This window comes from Anas platyrhynchos, chromosome 6 (genome assembly GCF_047663525.1).
Source record: "Anas platyrhynchos isolate ZD024472 breed Pekin duck chromosome 6, IASCAAS_PekinDuck_T2T, whole genome shotgun sequence".
Lineage (NCBI taxonomy): Eukaryota > Metazoa > Chordata > Aves > Anseriformes > Anatidae > Anas > Anas platyrhynchos.
The window spans coordinates 24,699,534-24,725,817 of NC_092592.1; the positions used below are offsets into that span (position 1 = coordinate 24,699,534).

The 26,284-nt window shown below is 35.3% G+C and overlaps 2 protein-coding genes across 2 annotated transcripts in view; one reads left to right on the forward strand and one right to left on the reverse strand.

Moving 5' to 3' along the window:
- LOC101800677 (protein FRA10AC1) overlaps nucleotides 1-9,782 on the forward strand; it is a 30,454-nt gene extending 20,672 nt beyond the window's left edge. Inside the window, exon 15 of the mRNA XM_027460404.3 lies at nucleotides 2,871-9,782. The gene's annotated coding sequence lies outside the window, so the exon portion shown is untranslated. The remainder of the gene's footprint in view (nucleotides 1-2,870) is intronic.
- The window catches only part of PDE6C (phosphodiesterase 6C), a 28,823-nt gene continuing 5,493 nt past the window's right edge, over nucleotides 2,955-26,284 (reverse strand). The window contains exons 2-22 of the mRNA XM_005013598.6: nucleotides 22,885-23,037; nucleotides 22,683-22,772; nucleotides 22,273-22,413; nucleotides 21,678-21,752; nucleotides 21,528-21,592; nucleotides 21,349-21,415; nucleotides 20,491-20,538; nucleotides 20,151-20,300; nucleotides 19,184-19,327; nucleotides 19,032-19,100; nucleotides 16,259-16,405; nucleotides 15,772-15,879; nucleotides 15,573-15,682; nucleotides 12,641-12,728; nucleotides 9,942-10,042; nucleotides 8,732-8,839; nucleotides 8,384-8,447; nucleotides 7,259-7,333; nucleotides 7,031-7,114; nucleotides 5,909-6,062; nucleotides 2,955-3,091 (exon numbers count right to left, since the gene is read on the reverse strand). Of these exons, the coding sequence (XP_005013655.2) occupies nucleotides 3,021-3,091; nucleotides 5,909-6,062; nucleotides 7,031-7,114; nucleotides 7,259-7,333; nucleotides 8,384-8,447; nucleotides 8,732-8,839; nucleotides 9,942-10,042; nucleotides 12,641-12,728; nucleotides 15,573-15,682; nucleotides 15,772-15,879; nucleotides 16,259-16,405; nucleotides 19,032-19,100; nucleotides 19,184-19,327; nucleotides 20,151-20,300; nucleotides 20,491-20,538; nucleotides 21,349-21,415; nucleotides 21,528-21,592; nucleotides 21,678-21,752; nucleotides 22,273-22,413; nucleotides 22,683-22,772; nucleotides 22,885-23,037 (2,112 nt within the window). The 3' untranslated portion in view covers nucleotides 2,955-3,020. The remainder of the gene's footprint in view (nucleotides 3,092-5,908; nucleotides 6,063-7,030; nucleotides 7,115-7,258; nucleotides 7,334-8,383; nucleotides 8,448-8,731; nucleotides 8,840-9,941; nucleotides 10,043-12,640; nucleotides 12,729-15,572; nucleotides 15,683-15,771; nucleotides 15,880-16,258; nucleotides 16,406-19,031; nucleotides 19,101-19,183; nucleotides 19,328-20,150; nucleotides 20,301-20,490; nucleotides 20,539-21,348; nucleotides 21,416-21,527; nucleotides 21,593-21,677; nucleotides 21,753-22,272; nucleotides 22,414-22,682; nucleotides 22,773-22,884; nucleotides 23,038-26,284) is intronic.

A 26,284-nucleotide genomic window follows, 5' to 3' on the forward strand; every position in this document is an offset into this window, starting at 1 on the left:
ACCTTTTCCATGGTCACTCCATATGAACCATCTGACTGGATTATCTTTGCAGAAGGCTTCAGGGCTAAAAGCTTTCTTTTTTTTTTTTTTTTTGTCGTAAGCTGAGTACTCATGAAATATGAGAAATATTTTTTCAGTTCATAGCAAAAGATTTATGACACCCTATCGTAAAAATTGGAAGAAGGTAAACAAGCAAGAAAATAGTTTATTGACAGTATATCACAGTAGGCTGTTCTTTATTTTATCCCAAAATTCAATTGCCAGATTTTTGTAAAGTGCATTTTAGAAGACTCTATTACTGGTTTAAAAACATACACTTTATTATATTCATGTTTGTAATTTATTAAACAAGAGTTAATAGCCTTGAAGTTATCAGTCATGTAGACTTCAATATTCAGGTATTAGCCTGTGTAAGTATTTTTAAATGCCATTAGAGAAGTTCATTTTTGTCAACGGTGTATTTTATTTGAATTTAAGTCATATCTGAAATATCTCCCCTGCTCTTTAAAAAGTTTTCATTGTGACCTTGTTTTAAATTTTATTTATAATATGATGTGACTGGTAATTCCACTCCTTACTAAAAATCTGAATGGCTGTTGAAATCTTTGATTTAATAAAGTGTGTGTCTTGCCGCTCAAGAGGTACACGTGGCTTGTATGTTATCTGTGGTTTCTGATCTCCTTAGCATTGATAGAATGTTAATCCTTCTTTAAAGTGTAATCCTGAATATACAAGTAAAGAATGTATAGTGCTTGAGAAACCTACTGGATTCATCTCTGTTTTCAAATTGAAACACAACTTTAAGCATTCTTTATTGCATATTTCCAAAGAAACAGTCTGCACATGAATAGTTACGGTGGCCATTTTCTTTGTTGGATGAAAATTACTTTGGATAAAAAGGATGAACTCTTGAATTAAGTGTTCATGTAATACAAGTTGAGGAAAGTTAGCATTACAGAAAAAGTATTTTTATAAACGTTTTCCACTGTAGATATATTTGTAGAAAGTATTTATGGTAAGTATTTTATGTGGAAAATGTAACAGAGATGGTTGCAGCGTATTTATGAACATACTACAAGTACTCATGAATGAGTAGACAACTATTTACAAGTATTTCTTAACATAATTACATTTTAGGCAGTTTTTACTTACATAATAGATGACAGTACAAGGACATATTTAGGGTGTCCTTGAATAACAAATAAACGTAGCCTTGCATGAAGGCTTCTTTAGGTAAGAAGGTGGATTTAAATGTTAATTCTCTGTCATCTTGCAAGCTTGGTTGAGAGCCAAATCCAATCTGCAGCAATCTGCTTACATGTATGCAACTTGCCCAAACAGGCTTTTGTAGAATGTGTTGCTGTATTTGTTGCTGCAAGTATTGCATATTAGGTGTATGTGCTGGATAACTAACTTTGTTGTGAGACTTCAAAATATGTTTATAAAATGTTACAGCATATATATTAAATACATCATTTAATACAGTTTGAATAAAATTACATGATGAAACAACCTTGGAGAAGTTTTCTTTTGTATCTACATTTAATACAGAATAATACACAATATCCAGTTTTGTGTCATAACTACATTTGCATAAAATATTTGGCCCATTTGTAAATAATGATGTAATAAGTGGGAAACTTTTAATTTTGAGTGATAGTTGTACACAGTATCTATCTTTGTACAGCATCTTATAGAGGTATATAAGCGAGCAAATCTTTCCATCACTCTCCCTTCTCTTGATGCTGAGGGCCCTTCAGAGAAAAAAAAAGAAGTGTAGGGTTCTGCTTTGTTTAAAGGGGGCAGGATTGAGTCTGTATGCCAAAATCATTTCTTGCAGGAATTGTCTTTGATATCCAGCTCCTCTTAGGTTTGGAACTGGTTCCAGTGAATATTCAGATCTGTGCACAATACAGTAGCCATTTTCCTTCCTTTATCTGTAGGAGGACCTGACTTCATGTGACCTGAGTAGAAAGCATTGAGTGGTCTCTGTCGTGCTTCAAGAACAGAGGGTTTTTGTAGGGAGGTATTTTTTTTACAAAGAGCTGATTTGTATGCAGTCTGTCTTGGTTGTGGAAAGGCAGATAATGTGAATTCTGATGTTCTACTTCTGCTGTTATCTTGCTCCCAAGATTAAACTGGTGCCAGTTAATTGGTTTTCAAATACTAGAAAATTCTGTTCATTTACTGTATTTTTAAAACAGTACATTGGGAGTACGAGCTTTTTAAAATGCATTTGAATGTAGAACCTTCTATAGATATAGTGGTATAGGTATTGCGGTAAATTCTCACTTACATGTTTCTGGTGTACCTTTTTAGATTTTTAAAATAAAAGGTGTTAAGTTTAGGAACTATGGGCAGAGCCATTTGCACATGGGCAAAGAAGCGGCTTCTCCAAACTATAACTATAATTTGCAGATTTATCCATAGTAGTTTTGAAAAAAGACTGTACCATGGCCCTGCTGTTTATAGATATGAGCCAGAGAACTGCGTTTAGCTCTCGTAAAGTGAAGGAAATGCTTGCACTAGAACTGTATTTAGTACTGGGTATGATGCAAAAGGACACAATGCCAGATTAAGGAAAAACACATAATATAAAAATCTAAATATACATGTTATGAAAATTGCAATTTTTTGATTAAATTGTACATGGTAGGTTTCATTCAGTAGTTTCATATAACATCTATCAAAATTATTTATATTTTTCCTGGACAGTGTGCAGAAGTTACATATTTTAATAAAAATACTGTATATAAATTGAGTGACATGAAAAAGTATTTAGAGCACACAGTAACTTATTTTGCACCAATATTTTTTCATTTGTCTTTTGATTTTTCAGTTTTTAATTGTAACTGTTTCTTTTACTCCAGTGAAAACTATTTCCAACAAACGGCAAGTGTTCAAGAGGATTGTAAAGAGACTGATCTATACTATCCTATGCAAAGCAGAAATCCACTGGGGCTCATTGAAGTTCTTTCTCGATATCTTTTCTGTAGCAGAAACAGTGTCTTTGAGACAAATTACAAAATTATACATGTTTTGGATTTTCCGTCCTCTCCACCTCCACCACCACCTCCAGCTGCATTTTCAGCTAAAAAAAAAAAGAAAAAAAAGTAAAGTGAGTATTTCCTGTTACTTTTAGTTGCTCTCATTCCTTGTTTAAAAAGTGTTGCTTCTGTTATAAGGATATTATATGTGTTTGACCTTCTGAAAATTGAAAGTGTTTTTGCTACTTGTCTGGGAAAATGGAATATGTAACAACAGTACACACTATAAGTACATGTAAGTATATGAAGTACCAGTTGATACCCCATTTCTTAAGGACCAAACACACTGAACCACTCTCCCTGGAAAGTTTCAGTAGTTTATATAACTCTCTCCCACACATACAAAACTGAAGTATGCAAGCCATGCAAAAGAAACTCTTGGTTCGATATCATCTTTGAAATTATTTTTGAAGGAGATAATACAAGATTTAATTTGACCTAATTGTATGAACTTTGATCCAACCCTGCATGAATCCCATGGTAATAACCAGTTAAGAGAAAGACTGCTTAAATATTTCTTATCTATAGCTACTGATTCTGTTAATATCTCACTCAAATGATTCCACAGATGTTTATTGGTCACAGTTAAGATTCTTCCAATGTAATAAATTGTGTTTCCAGATTCATTTAAGGTAAGATACCAATATTAGAATTAAAACTTACATTTGAAAGCTGTGGATCACCATGTTACTAGGTCATTTTCGACCCTTTCCACCTGCATTGAAACATGTCACATAATCAGTGTCCTACCCTCTGTAATTTGTGGATATAATCAACACTATGTTACTAAATATGTATTTTATTTTCTTAGTTAAATACTGTATACTGTTTTAGTTTCTGTTCTGAACTTTCCACTGTAGTGGTTCAGCAAGTATGTTTATTTTGTTTTCTGTCTACTGAATGGCTCAGAATAGCCAGGTCAGTGTGATCTAGAGAAATGACCGTGGTTCAGCATGCATCATGGTATTGTTTGTATGAACTGATTTAACAAACGCATATATTTACATGGCCTTGATTTGACAGTGTCAGATCTGTTCTTCACAAATGTGCATGACCTCATTCCAATGCAAATTTTGAAAGAGACAAAATAATTCACTTGTATTTTTTTATACTAATTATGATATGCAAAGAAGACCAGATCTTTAACTCCTGTAAATCAGTCTGTCCATGCCAGCCTGTGTAAAGTTCCCTGTGGGAAAATATTTCTTTCCCTAAGTCAGTGATTTAACTGACTCCAAAATACCAATGATGTGAGATGGTCCTGCCTTCAGGTGGGAACATCAGTATATGATTCTTCCTAAAGTTCTAAATTCCTAAACTATTACTTTATTTCTAGCTAAGAGGAACCTTAAGAACAGAGACTTCAGTAACTATCTTCTTTGCTAAAAAAGCAAATATGTAATGAGGTTTGGCTTTTGCTGGTATTTCTGTGAAACTCAGATGCTTACATCCCAGTGTTCATATTCAGGACCAGCTAGTTCTCAGCAATAAATTAATAAAATTATAAGATTAATTGGGAAAAAAAATAAAAAAAGCCTTTTAAAATAAAACAGAGAGAGAATGGAGTGGGCTTAATTCCTATGAGATTGTAAGTGGTATCACAGTGTGAAAAATATTTCATATAGTTTTATTGTAAGTTGTTTAACAGTTCATGTAAGAATATACATGCTAACTGTTTGGAGGATAATATTTAATTTGGCCTGATAAAATACAATGCATTTTAAACTTTAAAAAATGTGTTGGTACAATAATAACTTGACTCAGATCTCTTTCAAAAACCTGCTCTGATTAAATCATGTAGCTTACAGTGCTTTCTTAATAAGTACAGGAACATTTTTAAAATTGTAGCCTATTAACAACTTTTTTAGGAGCCAATAACTTTCTAGTTCTGCTTCAAATTCTGACAGTAACTTGATGGGTAGCCTTGAATAACCTCTCTTTTGTGTGAAATCTGGAAAATACTCACCTATTTCCCACAGACACTGATCAACAAATATTCAGTACTGTTTTGTTTTACAGATGCAATATAAACTGTAAGAGTAAACTAACTGTTCTTTAAATTAGCTGACAATGAATCATTCTCTAGAAATCACAATTTGTTTTTTAATCTCTGAATTTCTTCAGTCATCTCAGCTGATTACCAGAGCTCATGCTCCACATGTAATACAGAATAAAAGTAACTGACTAATTTCACTCTTACACTTGGGTGATAGGTTCTCAGTTTCTATAAAATGAGATTATCTTCTGGGTTATCATATGCAAAGCCATACTTTCAATTTAAGGACTTGGGCTCTCTTAGATTAGTGTTAAATTTGTACTATGAGAGCATATTTTAACCAAGGAACTGATGACAGGAAACTAGAGCCAAAAGCTTTATCTCAAACTTGGAAGAGGAGCGGGGATGTTCCAAAAACACACTGTCCATTCTCATCCCTTTTCCTTAAGTTTTTGTTTTTAGCTTAAAAAAAGCATGTGAATACATTTGAGGCTGATGCCATGCAGAATTTTGATACATCTCATATTTCAGGTGGTTGTTAACATTGACAGATAAATAGAGGTGATTAATTACATTCAGTTTTATGTCTTAAGAATAAAGAAATTTTACATTCCCTTCACTTCTGTTATTAACATTTTCTGTAATCATGCAGTTTAGAAAATGAGGTCAGTGTACTGGATTTGTGTCATCTTGAAAGGTTACTCCTCTTTCAACTAAGGATAAAGCTAATTTGGCTAAATCAGAACTCACATATCATTAGTGTTAAGAATATTGCACAAGTGTATTGCATGTGTGAATTTTACAGAGAGAGAACACGTTGACTGCCTTACATATACATGAAGGAAAATCTTAGAAGTTATTTAACCTTTTTTGGCAGCTTCTTCTTCTTCCTTTTTCTTTTGGTCCTCAATTACTTTCATCTTTTCTTCATATTCATCAGCCCGTGTTTTCCACTCAACTCTGTTGTTTTGAAGACCATCGAACATAGGTGTAATTTCTTTGTGAAACCTTGAGAATTCCTGTACAATCAATTTAAATTAAAAATTAGTAAATTAGAAAATTTTGTAATTAGTAAATTAGAAAATTTCCTAATTAGTAAATTGTAAACACTGATGATTTCTAAAGTCTGAATTCCCAGAAATACTGCTGCTTTGCAGATAAAAACATTTGAATTCGTTTTTCTATTAAATCTAATTATTTCAGTATGTATACTAGATGAATTAATTTTATTTGATTTCACTTTCTTTTGCAACCACTTGCAAAAGTATCTGGTAGTGTTATTATCTGGTAGTGTTTTTTTCTACAGAATGGAAAAACATTTTTAAAATGTGCCAGTACCTGCCAGTGCATATTTGAGAGCATATTCTTGGTGGCCTGCAATGGTGGTTTATTCTATGATACCTGGTATTTTATCATGTGATTATAAATATCAGAATATAATGATAAAGTCTAGTATCCCATAGTATATTCCAAGCAGATGTAATATTTTCATATCTTCAGGTACACATTGTTTTTCTGTGATATTTTGGGTTAATACGAAAAGCTAGATGGTTATTAACAATGTTGACATTTCATTGCTTTCTAGAAGACACATAATAGCTATACTTCCAGAATGTTGCAAGTTTTCTGTTCCCTTCACTGTGCCGTTAATTGGATTCTGTAACCATGTACATGTTGTGTATTTATACTAAATGGGACTGAAGATTCAGGCTAGGCTTTCTAATTCAGTCTTTCAAGGAAGGTAGTAACAAAACTTAAGTGCCCTTGAGTTTCATTGAGATCTTCAGTTAATATCACCTCTTGAATTTGCTTTGTGGTAGCAATTCTTCTATGTAACAAAAGATTGAAAAATTGTGGTAGTTGTGATAGTTATTTACCCTATAAATATGAATCCTGCTGCTCTCTAGATTTTATTTGATGCAATGGTTTGTCCCTAATTGCTCCATCAGAACTGCTGTAGTGGGAAAACCAAAAATATTATTCTTACCTTGTACACAAATGTACACACAAAATCTATGAAACCAACTTGGAGCTTAGGTAGTTCGTCTCCTTTGTTTCTGTCCATCATGGGCTAGAACAGAATAGCAGTAATTTAGATCATGCAGACATCATTCTTTTGGATGTAATGATCTAATAATCATCATGGACAATTATCTATTCAATATTTAAACAAGAGATAATATTGCTTAACACAGTTAAATTATTTAGTGCTTACAATTGGTTGTTGCTGTAGCACAGTTCGTTCCAGGTCACCTTGCTCCCAGAATTCATTTGCAACCATGAGGGCAACCTGAGAATCATAATTCAATGGAAATGTAAGCAGAAAGTAGTCAATTTGAATGAATTAATTAATAAATAAATAAATAGATAAAGGAAAGGACAAAGCTTTCCAGAAAATTTGAAAATGTTGATTAACTCAGACTGGCATAATACTGTTTAAATCAATGTATTCTCAATTTGGTATTTGGTATTTAACTTCACACCCACAAAAGAGCATTTATTTCTTGCTAGCTGCATTATAAACAGAGAATTATGGTCAAAAACAATTCAATTCCACTCATTAATCCCTTCTGAGATAGTTGAGTATTTCTTTCAAGAATTACAGACAATCTCTGGTGTGCTTTTTCCAGCAAGTAAAATATCTACCATTTTGAAATTCTGGTGCATACTGACTGAATGACAGATTATCATCAGCAGTACCATGACAATACTATCAACACAACAGAATCTTCTAGTTCTTGTAATGCATATTATGTAGAATGCTCCACAAGCATCTTGCAGCTGTATTTGGATTATGCGTTATTAAAACCTATATCCGTAAGACTAACAGATGAACTTGAGTGTGATGGTCAATAAGTACTGAAGTATTTGAGGTACTTATCTACAACACAGTGTCACACTGTATTACTGAATTTATTTTTAGCATGATTAAGCTACTTTGAAACAGCACCAAGATCTACAGAAGAAGCACAATTCATTCAAATTGTGCTGTTGTGAAATCTGTACCTTAAAAGTACTTGAAAAATAGCAAAAATTGGATAACACAAAAATAATGGATTAAGATTTAAGGGTAGCTAGAACAGGTGACAGAATCAGAGATTTTAGCTGACTGACAAGTAGAAAAGGGTAGATAAACTGTAGTGTGGGTGGAAGAGGGCATCATGGAACCCTTATGCTCTCAGTGACAGATAAATAAAGGTTGTTTTCTGGAAAGATAGTTGGGTGCAAATAGTTAAATATCTATCTAATGATAATAAGTAATAAATATTTTTTTAATGATCATGTAGCAAATGGGCAATAAAACAGCCAGCAAATGCAGCACTGTCTGAAAAGTACCTACTTTACTCTGTACTTCCCAAGGCTTGGTTATGGCAGACAAGTCACATCCAGTCATCATCATAGCCCTTTGAAAATGTAAGGCAAAATGGAATATGATTAGGATGATGAAAGAAAAGAAAGGGGAAAAAAAAAGAATACAGATTTTTTTTCAGGTGTTTAGATACTTAAGATACAGATGGATGCACCTTTTGAGAATCCTGTAGACATCTATTTCTTATTTAAAATCATGGTTATGCTCATCATCATACAATAACACCAAGTCTCAACTTACATATCTAGGTGCCCAAATACTTTTAAAATCTGGCTGTAGATAACTGATTGAATAAAAAGTAAGATATTAACCACCTACATGATGACTTCTTTTTTGGTTGGGTCAATAGATATATATTTAATGGCTTCCTCTTCTGTTTCCATTTTTTCAATTGCATCCACAATCTTTTGAAACATAGTCCTTTTCCTGTGAAAACATACCAATAAACCATATAGTAGTGAACAAAAATTCCTGCATCAAAAATAGAAAACCATATTTCTCATATTTATGCTTTTCCAAAATTGTATCCTGGTCACAACAGTTTCAGAGTGATGCCTTCTTTCCACCAAACTCAAGGTTTCTAGTTAACCTAACACATCTAAATTTTGCTGTATACCATTGAGATATATTCTAGCTCCTGACAATCACATAACCAGTTTCCTGACTCTGCGTATTAAACTGTTTGGGGTGACATTCTTGTTTTAGTATTATATTTTCCTTAATATTATCCCTTCCAGTAACATAATGAATTGTGAAAATTGAAACAAATAGCTAATAAATGTTCTTCAACTCTGTCTCGTCATATGTCAACAAAAGTCATAAAACCTGACTGAAAACTCTGAAAAATATAGATGTCTTATTATTGCTTAATAAATCCTTTAATTTGCATATATAATGAATTATAAAGTTAATTTTCATTAAAATTAACTTATTTCTGTTGAACAACTTACTAAACTTTTTCTGTCTCCTGGCTTTAAATTGTCCAAGTCATGAGACATCTGGACCAAAAAAAAACAAAAGCTCAATACCCTGTTTAAAAGCATGTTAAGTTAGTAAACTTGAAACAGGATAGGTAATTTATCTCTGAAGTCTTTCGGATATTTAGCACTGGGATCACTTGATGTCTGTTCTTAAACCAGAATGTCAATTTCCATGTCATAAGCATGTTCCTGTTTAGTATGAGTAGCTGTAGTATGGTACACTAAATACATGCTGACAACCTTACTACTAGGCTACAGAATCCACACTTCCGAAATACATGTACAATGTCTGCTGTAACTAAACGCATATTTGAATGACCTGTTGTATGTATATGAAGTATTACAGACACTTAACTAAATTTGAAAGTTTATAAAGAAACTAAGAATGTCTTGTGTTTTTGTTTTTCTTTTCTGATAAGAATTAAGAGTTATTAAAAACAATTTAAAATACAGCTCTGTACTCTGCACATAACAAGTAAACTACAGATGTAAATCATATAGGACCGAGTTTTTTTTCAGTAGGAAGTTACACAGAATTTAGTACTTACTTGAAATACAATGCCAAGTCAGTTGCTATTATTGCAACTTCAAATAAGTGTAGAACGGTTTCAAACTGGCGCTTATTTAGGTTCTGGAAGATGTTTAAACTCTGCAAGATGGAAAGTTTACGAATTCAATTCCTCTTATAAAACTGTCTTTGGTTTGTAGTATACACCCTGTCCAGTACAGTATAACAAAACTGCATGTATGGCCTAAATCAACATAACGCTACAAATTAAAAGTTTTTCAATTGTCAAAGATGGCCTTCATTCAAGACCAGTTCTTAAGTTTTAATACCATTCTGTCAATTACTGCTACACAAGTGTCAAATACTGAGATCCAAATAAAAATATCCTTTTTTTTTTTTTTTTCCCAACAATGTCATATATACTAACCAAATCTTGACTGGCTGAAGCAATTTATGGTAAAGTATGATATTTATATATACAGAATACAAAAGCTACTCTTTTCAGGTAAGTGATTCTAGATGAATTACTTCTGGCCAACATAGTTAATCTTATAGGTTAAAGGGGAAGAGAAAGGTATAGTTTAGCTTTCCTCTTTCAGAATAAGAGCATAGGCAGAGAATAATGGCAAAGAAAGCTACCCTGCACTTTCAGACCTGCAGTTATGGTAGTCTCTGACGGCCAATGAAGAAATCAAATGCTCATTTCTACAAGTGGGGTTGTTAAAATGATGGGCAGGGCCTATGCACAATCTAACGTCAAGATAGTCTAGTAGATTAAATATATCTTGTCTGGTGTCCTTACAGATGATTATGGAGCAGTAATTCTTTTGCCCATGGCTTGAACAGGTACACTCTTTGCTGGATTAAAAACTGGCTGGACAGCCGGGCCCAGAGAGTAGTGGTGAACAGAGTGAAATCCAGCTGCCAACTGTTCACCAGTAGTGTTCCCCAGAGGTCTGTGTTGGGGCCCATCCTCTTTAATATTTTTACTGATGATTTGGATGAGGGAATTGAATGCACCCTCAGTAAGTTTGCAGATGACACCAAGTTGGGGGAAGTGTTGTGGGTAGCAAGGCCCTGCAGAGGGGTTTGGACAGGATGAATCGATGGGCAGAGGCCAATGGGATGAGGTTCAACATGGCTAAGTGCTGGGTCCTGCACTTTGGCCACAACAACCCCATGCAGCACTACAAGCTTGGGGCAGAGTGGCTGGAAGGCTGTGCAGGGAAAAAGGATCTGGGGGTGCTGACTGATGCTTGCCTCAACATGAGCCAGCAGTGTGCCCAGGTGGCCGAGAAGGCCAACAGCATCCTGGCTTGTATCAGGAATAGTGTAGCCAGCAGGACTAGGGAGGCGTTTGTCCCCCTGTACTCTGCTCTGGTGAGGCTGCGCATCGAGTACTGTGTTCAGTTTTGGGCCCCTCAGTACAAGAAGGACATTGAAGCCCTGGAGCGTATTCAGAGGGGATACATATCACTGATGGGGTGATACATGTGAGAGCTTGTGGTGTCAGATACCAAGTTCAACACCTTCAAAGATTCTGAAAATTGCTCCACCAAAAAGCAGTGGTTAGGCCCCAGCATCTCACATTTGAAAAAGTACATCTCCATCAATAAAGGTAAATAGTTTTTAATTTTTTTTTTTTTTAAATCATAAATATTCTGTTGTGTTTAAGACCACTGTGCTACTGGTAAGTGTAAGGATTTATTCTGATTATGCCCTGCAGTGGTCAGTACTTCTTTAAGGATTAGAAAATTAGAAAAGGATGTGGAAGTGAGTGCCTGCCACACTGGTGCAAACAAGTTGGAAGGGGTCTTCCAACCACCAGTTTTCAGGCCTAGACTGTTAAGTCTTTTTCTTATTTCCCTGAAAAATATCCTTTAAAGTGTTGTAAGTAGTCTTTTCCCTTTTAGTGGGGAAACAACCAGGCACCACTTAGGGAGGAATGGCTGACCCATGTAGGAGGTCAGGGCTCTGCGGGGCAGAAGGCCTTGGCTGGTTGCAGTGCCGCCATTTTGTTGAACCTGAGGAGGGCTGAGGGGGAACAACATGGCCGCACGGTGCCGCCATTTTGTTGAGCCTGGGGAGGGTTGAGGGCGCCCTATGCCCTCTGTGCATGGCCCTCATGTCACTGTGCATGGCCACACAGTGCCCCTGTGGGCCCAAAGAAAGGCATGTGCCTGCCCAGGCTGAGGCAGCAGGGGTATGAAAAGTGATAGGGAGAGGGGGGTAGAGACATATAAGGTGGCAGAAGAGAAGAGAGAAAACATCTAATGCAGGGAAGAGCAGTAATGGGAGCTGCCACAGAATCACGAAGCTCCCTTAGCTGTTTTAGTGAGATATAGGGGGGGCTGGAGGAGCCTCCATAAACAGCTTCATCCCTTTGTTCCTCAGTTGCCAGAGCCAACAACTGAACTCAGAATGAGGGGCAGCACTCTAATTACATCACCATGTATTTTATACTTCAGATTTTTAGTGAAAGCAGGAAGAACTGAGGCATGTGAGTGAGGCCCACAGGGCAAGCTTTTTTTATCTTGAGAGAATCAATTTCTGGCAAAATTACTGATTTTTCTCTAAAGTAGACAGTACATAAGAATTTGTTTTAAACTTATGAATTTGAGCATAATTTCTTATTTCAGAATTAGAGAAATGAATAAAAGCTGGAGAAATTTGTAATGTCATAACTTAATTGGATCTTTTGTGTTGATCAGTGTAAGCAGAAGATTCATGCAAACATACCTCATCTTGCAGTAAGGTTTTACTGTACTCTAGGTGATGTCTTTCTAAAATGGAAGAGCCATGAAGTTTTGCCAGTGGAGCAGCTGATCTATTGAAAAAGAGATGATTGTTTATACTATTTTGAAGGCATTCTTTTTTATTTATGATTGTGATTCAAATGCTTCTGATCTGCATATTCAATAGTTTAATTTATATATTGACCACTAGTATGAGGCAGTAAGAGTACTGGGTGTTCAGTGCCCGCTGACAGTCAAAGGAGAGGCCTCAAAGTTCAAAAACTGTCTTTTAGAAAATGTGCCACAATTTCATCTTGCACATTCTATTTTGCTGTTTGTTTAATGTACACAGTTTCTGTGTTACCTTAAAAGGGCCTGTATCCATCATTCAGTATTTATTGTGTGGCATGGCTTTTGAACTGTTGTCTGTCGGTAATCACTGTGGAGCATGTCTCCTGTGATACTAATTCACTAAAGTTGAAGCTAAATAATGGTATAATAGAGTTTAATTCCTCAGGCACCCTTTGGCTCCTCCCTTCCCTCAGAGTCATTGTTTTATGAACTGCACAAATCCTGACAGCTCAGATGTGTTCAATGTGTCTTAGCACATAGCTCAAAGCATCAAAGCATCCCTCTGGGGTAGACTTCAAGAAGAGGTAATTCTGCTTCAGACTATGTCAGCAGGAGGAAGGGAGAAGTGTCCTAGCTATATTATAGGTGGTTCAGCATGTTTGGATGCATATTTTCCTCCTGTCCTCCATTGGCCAAAAACTTAATTCCTGAGATAATCTAAGGTGGGTTGGTATAGGCTACCTGTATTTTCTGCCAGTGTAGAGGAGGCAGACTTCCAGGCTGTAACAGCAAAGCTGATAGCTTTTATAAATAGCTTTACCGCATATGACCTCAACTAGAGGGCTTTCAACTGGGGAAGACCACAGTAGGAAGATTTTAAAACCCCTTAAACTTATTTGGATGAGAGGCAGTCAGCTGAATAAGAATCAGTGTCTGTCATTCTCTTTCTCCTACGTCACCTGGAGAATCCCAGAGAATAATCAGAAAATCCCCTAACGTCACTGCTCCAGCATGCAGTCTGAAACTGCTCTCCTGGGCAGAGTGCGTCCAGGGGCAGAGAAGGAGGATGAATCATTCTGGAGATACAGCTGGTGGGAAATAGTACTCCAAAAATTACGCTTATAATCTCCTGGTACACATGACATCCTGAGATACCTGTGTTCTCTGCCTAGCACACAGAAACCCAAATAAATCACATGAAAGACTAAAGGACAGATTGATCACTCTTCAAGAGAGTACTTGGTCTCACCATGATATGTAATGTTGTAATAAACTGGCAAGTTTAAAGTAATACGAATTAATATTGTTAACATTTTAACATTATTGTTAACATTAATATTAATTATATTAATTAACGTTAATGTTAACATTAACGATATTAATATTAATGATAACAATAATGTTAAAATGTTAACAATATTAATTCATATTACATAATATTGTTAACATTATTGTTATTAATATCTCAACCAAAACCTAGTATCAACAAGGGAAAGATCACAAAGAAATCCTTTAGAATATCTTACACACTCAGAAAACAAAGTATCATGAATTGCAAAGCATAACTTCATGACGTGTAACGAATCCCATGGCAGAAAGCAATCTCAATAGTTCAGAATCCTATATAATATGATGAGATCACACCTCAGGAAAGGACTTACGTCAGTCAGTAAACTCACTGGAGGGAACAAAAAAGCTGGGCAAATCAGCCAGTAGAAAACTGAGAAAAAGAATGCACCTGAAATCCTGTCTTTTTATAAGCTGACCCTTGTCTGTGCAACATCATGAATTCCTCTCCAGAAAAGTGAATTTGCCCTATCTTGAAAAAATAAATCCAGTTAGGGACTTTCTACTCTTTTTGTTGAAGCTAATTTTATGTTACTGCTGGTGCAGTAAGAAAGAGAACACAAGTTTGATTTTGGATTTTGCTGGCTATGACAGATAAGTCCTATGAATTTGTCTGCCATACTGGTATTGTAACTGTTTTGTGGGTTTTTTTTGTTTGTTTTGGTTTGGTTTTATTTTTTTTTTTTTTTCCTACTGTAATATCAACAGACATAGATGTTTTTATATTTCTAGCCTAACTGTTGTTGTCCCAGAATATTTTTTTTGTCTTCTTGATCTTCATTTAAATATTTTTTCACTTAAAAATGTTAGAGGCAAAATAATTCTTGTCCTTTTGATCACATTGTAGCAGAGCCGTCTCATTTGCTTCGATGAATTCCTCTTATGGCACCTGAACCAATTTTCAGATTGGGAGTCTGGCATGAACTTAAAACAACCGTCATCTAGATAGGGGCTTTTATACATGCTGAAAGGCATTAAAGAAGAGAAAAGGAGTGATGATTACTTCTGAGGCTTCAGTCTCCCCTTCAACCTTGGCTTGCTGCTGAGGACAAATCTGTGGCAGAAGTCCTTGTAGGTCCTACACGAATCAATTAGCACTTTAGACTCTGCAGGTTTCTGTGCTCCCGCTCACTGCCAGTAATTTTGGCTTTGTTATCTCGTTAATTTTCTTTTCTCATTTCTGTGTGGTCTCCTGTGCATAAGGCTCCACTATAAGTGTTGCAAGAGCTGAGGCTCTCCTAAAAATGATCCACAGCTCCAGCAGATCCTTCCAAAATTCTTTTTTTGCATTTTATCTTTGGTTCAGCAGACCTGACAGATACTGAGGAAGGAATCTTCTGTAGGATGAATGTCCATTCATGCTATATAAACTGAAATATCTACATTATATTTTTCCATGTGTTGACTTTTTTGTTCATTTGTTTTTTTTTTTTTTTTTGTTTGTTTGTTTGTTTTGTTTTGTTTTCATTTACCACTAAAAATACTTCATAGCCATATATTTGAGTATTTGCACTTACTTCATCTGGTACAGGTTGTTGGTTCCTCTGTGATCAATGTCATGGCAGAAAGCAGCAGCAACCATCGCAAAGGCTTCTAGATCAGTATAGTATTTCTTTATTCTGCCTGTCTGTAAAAGAAAACGAACAACTCTGAGTGTGTACCTGCCTTGAAAGAAAAAATAAATAATGCATGTAAAGTTAATATTAGCAGTATTACCATCAGCAGCGTAAACATTGTTTGTCCCACATTGAATCCATGCCGCCAGTTGTGGTATGTGATATCTCGATAGCCCTTCCTGACTGTGTACATCCATCTTGTAAGGACCTGTTATGATTAAAAGTGGTTGATACTGTGCTGTTAACTGAAAAAAAATTATGAAATTTCTATAAAATTAATGGAACATACTGTAAAATTACTCGGATAACATGCAAGTTCTATTAAATTAAACATGGCAACACCAGAATGTTCTTATATAAATGTATGTTGATTTAATTCCTTCCGCAAATCACACAATTTCAGGATCGGTTTTAAGACTTTATGACAGACATGCAAATGCTTAAGAATGAATATTGTTATCCATACAATAACTAATCCTATTCGTACTTAATATAGCTTACTTCTATATTAAAGTACCATCAGCCAGCTATTTTTCTTCTATCTTAAAAGAAACATAAACAAGATGAAAAAAAAAAAAAAGTCAGACCTCTGCTGGGACTTTGAACTTTTCGACAACATTTATCTCAAAGAACAGTCGTATTCCACAAGTTATCAGGCCATGCTCTGTAACAGGAAAGTCACTGAAGCGGAATTCATATAGTTCTAAATCTTTTGGATCAGGTAATTCTTCCTTCTGTTAGGGAAAGTTAAAAGCACAAGGATTTTTATGGCCGAACAATGTTGGGAAAAATGTTCTTTCTTCAGTGGAAACATTGCATAAGGACAGTATGTTTGCTTTATGGTCAAAGACCTCAGGTTTCCGTAGAATCTAATGCACATTAAGTTTTGAAACACAATGGTGGTACTGCTGTTTTTCTTCTCCAAGAGAATAGGTAAAAGTCTTGGGCAGGTGGTGTTTCTTCCTACCCTGAATTCCAGAACAGTTGGTTGTGACAATCTCAGCAATTCCTTAGCTATGAAGACGCAGGCCTTGGTGGCTTCCCACTTTTACCCTGATCTCAAAGCTGCAGTTAATCTTTTTCACAGCGAAAATTATTAAACAATCCCAGCTTTTCCTGGTAAAAGTGTTCTTCCCTTTTGGCCTACAGCCAAGCAAGGATTCCTGTACATTTTTAAACCTCTAGAGTGCTGGTGGTTTGTTGATGGTCCACAACCAATTAGTCTGTCTAACCCTGTCTAAATTACTCTGCCTCATCCTGTCTGCTTTGACAATCTCTCTTTGTGTCTGTGATAACCTGTATACACTTCACAGAGAAATCTGTAGGGATTATTTGGCAGATGTAAAGCAGAGTGGAAAAACCTACAAATCAATTGTAAAAATTCACAACTAATAGTCTGAGTGGCTGAATAATTTTACTTACGTTCTTGTTTGCTTTCAATAGGTTCTTGACTGCTTTGCTCTTGAATGATCTCAATATATGCATACAATAAAAATTGATACAATGCTTAAATGTACCAAGTTTGTAGTTTTCAGTTATTATGGCTTACTTCAAATCCCTTAGTCATTTCCTTTTTACTGCTGTAGTTGGTGGTGATTCTGTATTAGAAGCGTCCTCTGTGGTTTAGAGCAGCCTGTTCTGAACAATCCTGACCACTGATGAAAATGAGGGATCATTCCAGAAGTAGTGGACAGTATAAGTGCATTTTATTTTCCCCACATACTAGATTTTATCAGATGCTAGCTGGATGCCTTTCAAAGACTTTTCTCTCCCTGAAGAGCAGATACAGAGCTTAGGTCAGCTCTTCCTTGTACTAAAGAATGTCCAGAAAGCATTTACTAAATTCTAAAATTCAGAGGATACAAATGTTAAGAAGCTTGTATTAAATTTCATGTTGTATACATTATATGGATTCACATTGAATAGCCTAACTGGTAATAACGATATTAGCAAACTGTGCTGTAATGCTTTCCATTTGTACGTCCAAAGCCTAAGGAGAGCAGTAGTATATTTTAAAGGATGTCTGCTGCAACACAAAAATATATTATATGACCACAATTATTCCCTTCTCCCACATAGCCAATAAATGATCTTCTTTTTACAAATAAGGAAAATTCTAAATCTATTTCCCCCTCTGCATGTATTTCAACAAATAATGCTGAACATCCATGGAAGAGCATTGCCTTCTCCTTTGGTTGGATTTTCCTTTAAATTTACTCTGCTCAGAGGTCAAGGACAAAAAAACCTGGGGCACTGGTGTTTTAAGACCCATTACTTTGTGAATCATCAGATCTAGAAACACCTGCTTTATCTCATTAACAATCTGGGATTCCAGGCCTTAAATAGGATAAAGAATTTGCATGTTGACTTTGCAGTGCAGAACATATAAGACCTTTAAATACTTGACACCACAGTGTTGAGAGAACACATTTTACTTTCTTTCTGGAGATTTAAAAATTCATACCAGTGTTATTATATTTTCACATTTGAAGGCCAGCACCATCCTAATCACTTGTTGCTCTGCAAACAGAGAGATTTAAGAATGCTTCTCTCTGTTTTCTTTAAAAGGTGTGTGGAGCTACACATGGACTGTTGATGTTTTTGTGTTTCACCACTTACAAGCTGTGTGAGCATCTGTTCTGTGGGAGCCAGTGAAACTTCAGCATTGAACCCTGGCATGCATGTACACATGCCTGCATTAGCAAATGTGGTGTAATAGGAGGAAATACATGGCTGATATTGGAGGTCAACAGACTTGTGTGTGTTTGATGTTTCTTTTTCAACCTAGTTCTATTTCGATCATTAACAGTCAGAGTGCATTTGGTGCTTTCCTGAAGCACATCTTTTAGTTTTGTTTTAGTTACAGTAAGACTTCTCTGTCTAGAGAAATACAGGAAAATTCATGAGAAACTAGGTTAGTTCTACTGGACGCTTCTGTATGTGTTCTCTTACTCAAAATGAAAGCAACCTAGATCAAGGTATCCTCTTTTATGTCCAAAATGAAATAAATATAATTATAGGGATAGCACTGTTCATGTGGACATTTAATGGAGTTCAACACTTTAAGTGTTTATTCATATAAAGGTTTCTATATAACTCTGGCTATCCAAGTCTGTCAACACATATTTGAGACAGAATGTTTCCCTGTAGGTACCAGTGGGATGTGCACATGGAGGAACCAATGAAGTTGAAGATGTATTATTAAATCAAATTAGCTTGATCTAGCTTGTGGAACTGATGGCTAATATTAATCATATTAAACAGAATTTATCTATATACAATGTTTTCTTGTAAGGAGGGTCCATTACCATCTGATGTCAACATGCTTTCAAAAGTCAAATTTTTAGTTTATTGACTTACCAAAATCCTGATAAGATCCTTTTCATCACATTCTTCTATACTCTTTACATTTAATTTTTCTTTGTATTTCTAAAAATGAAAAATGAATATCATATTCAGTTTTGTGTAGCAAATTTCCTATTTTAATTTTGTGACTGTGGACTGAAACTCACCAGTATAGATTCAACTTCAGAAGGAGTGGCCTTTGTCTGGTACATTAGCATTTCCTGAGCAATGTCTTTTCTGTTTTCAAGCTTGTTCATTTTGTCATAAGTGTCAGTATTTAAGACAGACCACCCCAGGAATTGTGTAAGAGTCTAGAACAAAGCCAAGCAAAGTGGAAATGACAACATGACAATAAAATTGAACAGATGATTTGAATATTTTTTTTTTTAAGTTCAGTTTCTGGTAGTGCCCTTTAAACAGCAACGTGCAACTCTACCTGTTAGAGACCTTTACCTTCCATCAGCAGATTCTGTTAGACCCTTAGAGCTTTTAATGATGTTGTTTGTCTCAACCTATGTAACTAAGGGCCCATAGTCCTATTTTGTATACAGGACTTTGAGGCTTATGGGGCTTAAGATAGCTGGGTGGGCTTGAATGCACTGTGTAACATCTTATCATGCCAAAGTGCATGAACTCCCTTTGAGTTTATGCTTGCAGGCATTATGTCCTTTGGTAAGCAGCATGGCATACCTGCTTACATGTGGCATTTGGACAATGCCCTCAGTAATATGCTAAACTTTTGGTTAGCCCTGAACATGTCAGGCAGTTGGACTAAATGAACTTTGAAGGTCCCTTCCACCTGAACTATTCCATTTTATTCTATTCTGTTCTGTTTTTTACCCACTCACATTAATTAGGAATGTTGACCATCATTAAAAAGTCAAATGACTAAAAATAAAAATTACACCTGACTTTTGTTTACGATTGAAACATAAACGAACTCATAAATTTTCAGGTTTACAAAGGGCAATAAAATTCTCTGATTCTTAAGAAATTCTATGGCGAAGAAGATAGTGTTTCTGTTGATCTTAATAGAGCCTGTTAGAAATTTCTAGATATTATCAAATGTTTTTACAATAATATTTTGATTAGCATCATATCGCTCCTTAAAGCCTATAATGATATTAAGCTTACTTCAATGATCTGTTCATCATACTCATCAAAAGGTTTTCCATCTTTCCTGTTGTAAAATGTTGCAACTCCCACAATTTCTTCTTTTTTGTTGACAATAGGCAACGAGAGGACGTTTTTGATAACCCATCCGGTCTCATCCACAGGTCCTTTCTGTAGGAAAGCCAGAGAGCAGGAAATACTGCATATTTCTTTTAAAGTAGTACAGCTATTGATATAGGCAATTTAACATTAAGTCCTACAAATTACAGAATTGTTTATGTATCCAAATGTATAACTAATTGGTGGAAAACACTAGCATATTTTCCACAAAGTTTATAACTCTTATCATCACTGGAATTACCTGAAATGTGAAATATTCATCTGCTGGTGCATTCATCATGTTACAAATCTGCAGTAGAAAGAAAAGGGGGCATTGTTTAAAGGCAATGTAACGAACACTAAACTTGTCCTAATGTTTAAAGAAGGCATATATATTTGCTAAGGTAAAAACAGTCAGCAGCCTAGCTAGCTACAAAAAGTAAAACCATTCCTATTAATGCAGTTGCGGTTATTGTAACAGAATTCTGGAGTGCTTATAACAAAGTGCCTCATGTATGATGCCTCAGTGCATAAGGCTTAAGAAAACCACTACCATGCCAGTTTAAAATGGCATGGGGATTTGCAGAAATAAACAAATGAGTACTTATTCCCAGGGCTTCGTCCTTACTGCTGTTACAAATGCTGTAAAATTACTAATATCTGTCATTCACCATGACTTTGAGTTAAGTATCTAGGCTATGCTACATGCCATGTTAAACTAGCGCTGTACTAGTTGGGAGCTACACGTACTTTCTGGCTCACTTGGCCCAACCCATGTTTTCCAACTTATTGCAAGAAAAAAAAAAAAAAAGAACTGTATATAAAATGATTTTCTTACTTTTACATTTTTTATTTAACATAGTTCACACAGTTGCAAAATGACATCAGACACACAATTTATTCCTCTGATGTCACCATAATTGACTATTTGTGCTGAGGGCTTGTCTCTGTCCAGACTATGATTTCACATGATTTCTCTGGAAGCAGCACAGTATTTTTATAGAGCCTTTTTGGTATAGGGAAGGTTGTTTTGTTGATTTTTTTTTTTTTTTTCCGATCAGAAGTACTGCATGGATTAAAACTTTAAGGTTAAGAGTTTTTACTTTTGCTATGAACTTACAAATCCATTTTCAGCAACATATGTTGGCAATCCACTGATAAGACACCAGTGATCTGCTGGAGGTGACCTTTAGAGAGAGAATGAAATTAGGTGATTTCTGCAGATACAGACACGTAATTATTCTATACCAGCAATAAATCTAATGACCACATATTCACAGGCTGCCAATGAATACTCACGGAATAACTTTGATTTCTTCTTTTCCATGTAAAATATAGTCAATAATCTTATAAAAGTTGACTTCCTAAGTAAAAAGAGAAAAACATGTAGGTGACAAGGCACTCAACATCAGAATTAAGACTCATAAAAAGAAAAATGAATATCCTCACTCTTCCATCAGGTGTTTTGGGGCCTTTGTAAGGCTCTGCCTCCCCCAGCCGAATTGGCCATTCATCATAGAACTCCTGGGAAAATAATACACAGGCATTAGCAAAAGGGAAAACATCGGGTCTGTCTTCAGAGGTAACATGAAATCTGCAGATAACATTTTTTTTTTCTCCACAACAGTTGTGTGGTCATATTTCAGACAAAACTAAGAAAACGTTAAGGATATTCCAGGCAATTAACCAGTAAATTTCAGATGAATATGAAGCTTATCTCTCCAACTGTACACTTTAATTGTTGTTTTAGAAAGCAGGCATTTATAAAGCAATAATCAGACTACACTTCTTTCCTTACTCAGATATTTTTATTAATATGAAAAATTATTTCAGAATTAGCCCTAATATTAATCATGTACTTTGCCATGCTTATTTTGTAAATCAGTCAGATTTTGTATGAATTATCCCAAAGTATTAGAAGGGATGGTATCTTTTTATCTTGGAGAGGGGTGCACTAGAAATACGTAGGAAACTAGAAGGACAGACTTTATAACTTAAAGTTAGGAGTAACACGTTTCTCACAGGTAGGCAAAATGAATATTACCTTCTCTTTGGTCATGTCCAGGAGACCAACAGAATATCTTTCACAATTTAAATACATTCGAATAGTATACAGCGCTTTGTGAAACTGCCGTTCTATGTCTGTTAGCTCTTCAAATACTTTGTTGGCAGACCACAAAAGCATCTATTTACAACAAAAGAGAAATTGTCACAATGGTAAAGTGTTTTTAATGAAAAAACAACAACAACAACAAAACACATATGAATATTGAGTATTCCAGAATAAAAGAATAAATTGAACTACTGTAATAAAACAAAAATAAAAACAAACAAACAAACAAAATAATTGAATAGATGCCGTTCTTACTTCAATAATCTAGTGAGAATATAAAATAGTGGGCATAATAGTCTCATTTAAAAACAAAGTATTATCATGAACAAATCCTTCTTTACCTGACTTCTTCTGGATTCAATATTGTAGAGGTATGATGTATGATGGTTTCTTAGGACCAAAGATATAAAATTGAGGTATTTTTTAAAGACCTAAAAATGATTTAAAAGAAAAAAAAATAGACAACAGTTTCAAATCAAGTAGATTCACTCAGACTACTTTGTGAACTAAACTGTGCTGTTGTATAACATTTGAGGTTATTACCTCTTCATCCTCTTTTGAGAACTCAGTGGCATTTAATTTGTTGAGAGCCATCACAACAGCAAGCACCTCTTTACCCTGCATAATTGGGACTGCCAACATGTTGGTCGTTGTATAACCAGTTTTTTTGTCCAGAAAGTCAGAAAAATGGTTATTCTGAAAAAAATAATTAAAAAAGAAAAATCAAAGCCACAGTTGAAAAGCATCACAGTTAGTTATCATGCCAAAAGCTAATGATTGTTGTATTTGATAATTTATGCTTATAACCTCTCTGACAGACTCCCATTCCTGCAGCTCCCACCCCAACTTGAATCAGAGGGTGTAGACCAGGAGGGATCAGGGCACACAGTTATTTTTGTTGTGACATGGGATCTTGTGGGGCTGATACTATGTCACTAATGAAAGAGCCATAACTATCACTCCAATTCAACTTCAATCATTGAAGCTGAATGCTGAGGAGGTTTTAGTAAAAACTATTCTTTTCATTCTGTCATGTAAGCACTGGAAAGATAGGTTATCTTTCATGGAAGATCATTTGAGATCTTTGTGGTGGACCTAAACGTTTCCTCCTTGCTGATGTACTGGAGAATGTTGCAGGATGCCACATACCAGATTTTCTGCTTTTGTACAGAAAACTACTTTAGAAAAAAAAAATATATATATAATCAAGGATGATAATGCTAGGAAATGCCAGAACTAAAATCGTTTGTCTACTAATTGTTTGGATCTTTTCTCTGATTTTCTTTTTTCCCCCTTCCTCTTTAGCAAATGTTTCTGGGATATGCTGAATTGATAGTTTATCCAACCCTGAGAAGTTAGACTGGACTTTATTCTGTGTTCAAAATGTTAGGTTTATTTTTTTCCTTCAGTTCTTTATAGCCTTTAGTTTGCCCATCATTAATATTTCCATTTGAAATTTCCTGCTAGGACTGTATTTTTGGGAAATGAATCAATGGTGTGGAAGTAACTCTGAAATGTGTTTTTCTGTATTTACTAATTGGTCTGCATTACAGAGAATTGATTCTTTTAGGGAAAGCTTGTATTATCCCCATAAATTCTCTCTGTCATTCAATAAATCATGCTGTATTTGGGTCCCTGGAAAGTGTGGCCAGTTACAAATAAATCTATTTATTTATAAATTGATGAGGTCCAGGTGAAGAGGGATATTTTCTTTACTTCTCTCAATCATTTTGATGAGTTGCTGTTTTCTCTTTTTCTAGGAAAATGGTATAGGGATGTCACTTAACAGACATCTGAATCCCCGATCTGCAACTACTTAAAAGGGACCTGCATACACCAAGTGAGTTGAATCAACAGGATAAAACAGCTGAGTTTAATTTGTTTAATTACTCCAGACAAGTAGTGGTGCTTGGGAAGAACTTTGGTAGCAAGATTTCTGCAGGTAATAAGAAAATAACTACAAGCCAACCTGAATAGTGCCTAGATAGTGCAAATACAGACAGATATAAATACCTCGTGACACATTGGCAGCTTTATCACAAAGACTTCAATCACACGTGATTTGCATATACAAGCAAAATTTTGTGCTTAATTTAGACTTTACATTATTGATTATTTTGCACACAACTGGCAGGGGGTTTTGAAGCCTTTTTTCCAATCAAAGTTTTAAAATTTTTTCTTTTGAGAACATAAACTCCTTTTGATTTTGAATAAAATCACTTTTCACAATGTCTGGAAAATCATGTTGATACATAAATAAGCTCTGTAGTACCAGAGCCAGAAGAGTATCTCAGTGTTCCCATGATTATATGAAGGTAGAAACTTAAGTCTTTTGAGCCTGATCTTACGAGTGAAAAATTTGGCCATTCTTTTTAACAATATTGTTTACTTTCCTTGAATGGTGGTTATGAATAGGCTTGCTTGCTGAGACTATACTGTGTATGATTGTGAATTGTAGCTACACAGCTGTAAGTTTGTGTTGGTAATAGGGTAAAAATTAGAAAAAGTATCTTCCCTGGGAACCACAGGCATTTCAAGAAATAGGTTAATTTTCAAAGATTATGTGACCAGATTATACTTTACAATTACATTGCTGTTTTTTGTTTGTTTGTTTGTTTGCTTGTTTGTTTCAAAAATCAGTGTTACTTTATTATTTCTAAAAATTTCTTATGGAAGGACCATCTATAAGAAGGAATCATTTTATCTTTCTTATTTCATGGTTCTCCCTGCAGATCTCAGTTCCTGTCTTCGGAGTGATGTTCATCTATGTTTCCTTTTAGCAGTCTTGAAAGACCTTACGTCTTTCATGACAAATTCTGCCTTGCTGGCTGGTTTTAGATATCCCACAATTCTTTAAGCAAATTATGAAAAAGAGTTGTCCAAGATTTCTAAACTTTCACAGGTTTTATTCTATGCCAAACTTGATAATAATTATTATTATAACTGAAGATGATTGTTCTAATGTTCATTCAACCATCATTCAGTATTTAATAATGGAAGAGCACCATGTTATTTTAGGACTGACATCTTAGCTACACTGTGCTCCATAACACTGAGCTAAGTCTTGAGCATTTCTGATTGGATTAATGGCAAAATGCAGCTGGAGTCACGTGAGTTTGACACTACCCAAAACCTTCAGGACAAACTCCTTAGCATAATCACTCAGCAAATGTAAATTTGATCAGAAAATGCAAAAAATATTTTAAGTAATGAGTGTAATCATTGTTAATTTGGTTTCCATGGTACATACAAAGATGTGTAATTTATATAAATTCAAGAAAGAAAGAGAAAGGGAGAATTCTGAAAAGCAATGCAATTGAAGATATAAAGGAATATGGAACCCACTTCCCAGTTTGGCCAGTCAGGGTGAAGTCTCACTGTATTGGTTCATCTGAACCAATAGGAACAGCAGCTGTAAGTTTTTAGTATGGAGGCTTCTCACATCTCCAGTATACTTCCTTAGTTTCAATTGCTTATCATCTGGCCCACCATCAACACCTTCACTGCATGTGGTTTGCTGCATTAGGAAATGAGACTGTCTCATAAATCTTTGCTTTTTTGACTGGGGGCTATGAAGCAATATGATAGCATTTTATCCATGTCCCGCAGATGACATTTACGCCTTGGTTTGCCCTTATTCCCAGTTTTCACCATTACTCCCATTCTTACTTTCTTCCTTCTTGTGTTGTTTCTGAGTGACTTGTCAGTACCTTGCTGTGCAGCCACTTCCCAATTTTAAGTTCGGCAAAGTGCACCTGATATCACAGTGGACAAGAAGCAGTAAGACTTAATCCTGCAGCTATGGTGGTAGACAGCCAATGCCTATTTTCCTCCACCTCTTTCCTATTATGAAGCACAGAGGAAGAGGGACTTTCTGGGAGCACTTGCAGTTATGACTACTTTGCTGCTATCTGCACAGTGGAGTGCAGGTTCTGGGTTGGAT